This window comes from Lepidochelys kempii, chromosome 18, assembly GCF_965140265.1.
Source record: "Lepidochelys kempii isolate rLepKem1 chromosome 18, rLepKem1.hap2, whole genome shotgun sequence".
Lineage (NCBI taxonomy): Eukaryota > Metazoa > Chordata > Testudines > Cheloniidae > Lepidochelys > Lepidochelys kempii.
Genome location: NC_133273.1, coordinates 3564871 through 3567442, shown reverse-complemented (window position 1 = coordinate 3567442; position 2572 = coordinate 3564871). Strand labels below are relative to the sequence as shown.

Genomic DNA, 2572 nt, shown 5'->3' with positions numbered 1-2572 from the left:
CACTAAAATGGCATGCAGCTCATCATAGAAGTGACATGTTTGGGGCTCTGACCCGGAGCAGCTGTTTGCCTCTCTGGTAGGCTTGCCTCAGCTCCTTAAGTTTCACACAGCACTGCTTCGGATCCCTGTTATGGCCTCTGTCCTTCGTGCCCTGGGAGATTTTGACAAATGTCTTGGCATTTCAAAAACTGGAACAGAGTTCTGACAGCACTGATTCCTCTCCCCATACAGCGATCAGATCCCGTACCTCCCGTTCGGTCCATGCTGGAGCTCTTTTGCGATTCTGGGACTCCATCATGGTCACCTCTGCCGATGAGCTCTGCATGGTCACCTCTTGCTGATGAGCTCTGGCCAGTGTGGCAACCTGCAGGTGACCATGCAAACAGGAAATTGAAATTCAAAAGTTTGCGGGCCTTTTCCTGTCTACCTGGCCAGTGCATCTGAGTTGAGAGTGCTGTCCAGAGCGGTCACAATAGAGCACTCTGGGGTAGCTCCAGGAGGCCAATACCATCTAATTGCGGCCACAGTACCCCAAATTCAACCCAGCAAGGCTGATTTAAGCGCTAATCCCCTTGTCGGGGGTGGAGTAAGGAAATTGATTTTAAGAGACCTTTAAGTCGAAAAAAAGGGCTTTATCATGTGGACGGGTGCAGTGTTAAATTGATTTAACGCTGCTAAATTCGACCTCAACTCCTAGTGTAGACCAGGGCTAGGAGGGTGGTGAAGCACTGGAATGGGTTCCCTAGGGAGGTGGTGTAATCTCCATCCTTAAGAGGTTTTTAAAGCCTGGCTTGACAAAGCCCTGGCTGGGATGATTTAGTTGGTGTGGTCCTGCTTTGAGCAGGGGTTTGGACTAGATGACTTCCGGAGGTCTCTTCCAACCCTAATCTTCTATGAGTCTATGCTGTTGGCTGAGTGATCACAGCACATGGAGGGATTTGCTGCTTGTCAATAGCATGGCATTGTAAGAGACAGCCAGGGAGGAGAGTTAAGGAGGCACAGTGGTCCTACAGTTCCAGGTTGCACTCCTGGAATATGTCACAGAGGGTTCTCTCTTACTCTGAAGCATCAGGTTGAGACAGGATATTGGGCTGGATGGACGAAGGCCCAGAGCGTCAAAGGGATTCCAATGTAAAATAGGAGCCAAAAGAACCTTTAGGATCTGGGCCCAATAGTCTGGCCTGACCCATTTGGCAAGTGGCAATGGAAGAACCAGGCTAGAAGGATGAGGGTTTCAGCTGGTAGGGCAGAAGGTGGACACCAGATGAGATGGCCCAGTGGTCTGATCCCTGCCTGGTCCTGAACCATGGGACCATCCTTCTTCCCTGGGCAGTCCCAGGCACCTGGGGCCAGCCTGGCCCCCTAACCCTCTGCCACCTCTTGTGCAGGTACCTGGTTAAGTGTCTGGAGCATTTCCTGGTGACGGCTGAGGAACACTTAATGGTGGGCTGGAGGATGATCTACTACATCTTCACAGACAGGGTGGGTGCGGTGCCGCGGCTCCACCTGGTCACGGAGCGGCACCTGCGGACCCTGATGGTGGAGAACCAGAAGCGCTGGCAGGATGTCTCCATGATGACGATACATTGGTTCACCCAGGGCCTGGACCCTGCTATCTGCAGGGAGGCCCAGTAAGTTTTCTGCCTGTATATCGACCAGTTCTTTGTTGGAGCCTTCAGGCTGGGAGCGCTGGCCGAGTCCGTTGCCCTGCTCCATTCCTATTTCGACCAGTGGACCTGCTTCTACTTCACCTCTGACCGAAACCTCAGACCAGCTGCCTTTCTGGGCCCAGGTGCAGGGGACTGCCACTACTGCGCAGCAGTGTTCAGGGGTCATGCCCACAGTGAAGAACCTGACGGAAAGCTGCTTCCAGAACAAGAGGAATGGCGTGGAGGCCCCGCTGGCATGACGAGAGCCACCTCAATAAGTACTTCCAGCTGCACAAGCCAACCAAGATCTTGTCTCCGGAGTACTGCTGGGATGAGGCCATCGGGCCATGTGGAGACATCCGCATCTCTAGGCTGCTGTGGGCCGAGAAGCAGCGCAGTTTGGTGCACCCGACAGATCAGTGACTCTGCCAGCAAGAGCCCCCAGGGGGCACGTGGCTGGAACCCAGCATGGGGACTTGGGGAATGTCAACTAGGGTGTCGCTCGCTTCATAGCTTCTGTCGGCCCAACTCACCTCCCGACGGCAGGGCTCCTGGAATCCCTCCATTCCCTCCACAAGTCTCCTGTGTGTCACCATCCACTGCCCTTCTAGTTCAGGGACTCCTAGACTTCCTCCCCTTCATTCCAGGGGCTTTGTGTGCCCCCGATTCCTCCTCCCCTCCATGCCAGGGGCTCTCTGTGCCTGCCCCATTAAGCTCCATCCCCTCGTGCCACACACGATTATTTCTTTTCTTCTTGTCTGGGAGATGTCATTCAGGGTGTCAACAGGTCGGACTCTGCTGGGAGGATAAGCAGAAGATGGAATGAGGTGTGTGTTACTGAGAGGTGTCGAAGGCCTATCAAGTGGATTTTGACCTATTACAGAGGTGTCTGGGGCTCCATGTGTCCCCCATTTCCCTTTTCC

The 2572-nt window shown here is 54.0% G+C and overlaps 1 protein-coding gene across 1 annotated transcript; it reads left to right on the top strand.

The window, feature by feature from the left end:
- The first annotated feature begins 1269 nt into the window (after positions 1-1269).
- Positions 1270-2072, top strand: LOC140900206 (alpha-1,3-galactosyltransferase 2-like). Its single transcript, XM_073317064.1, is given in 3 exon segments — positions 1270-1631; positions 1732-1900; positions 1902-2072. Coding segments are annotated over 3 exon segments (702 nt in total).
- Positions 2073-2572: the final 500 nt, after the last annotated feature.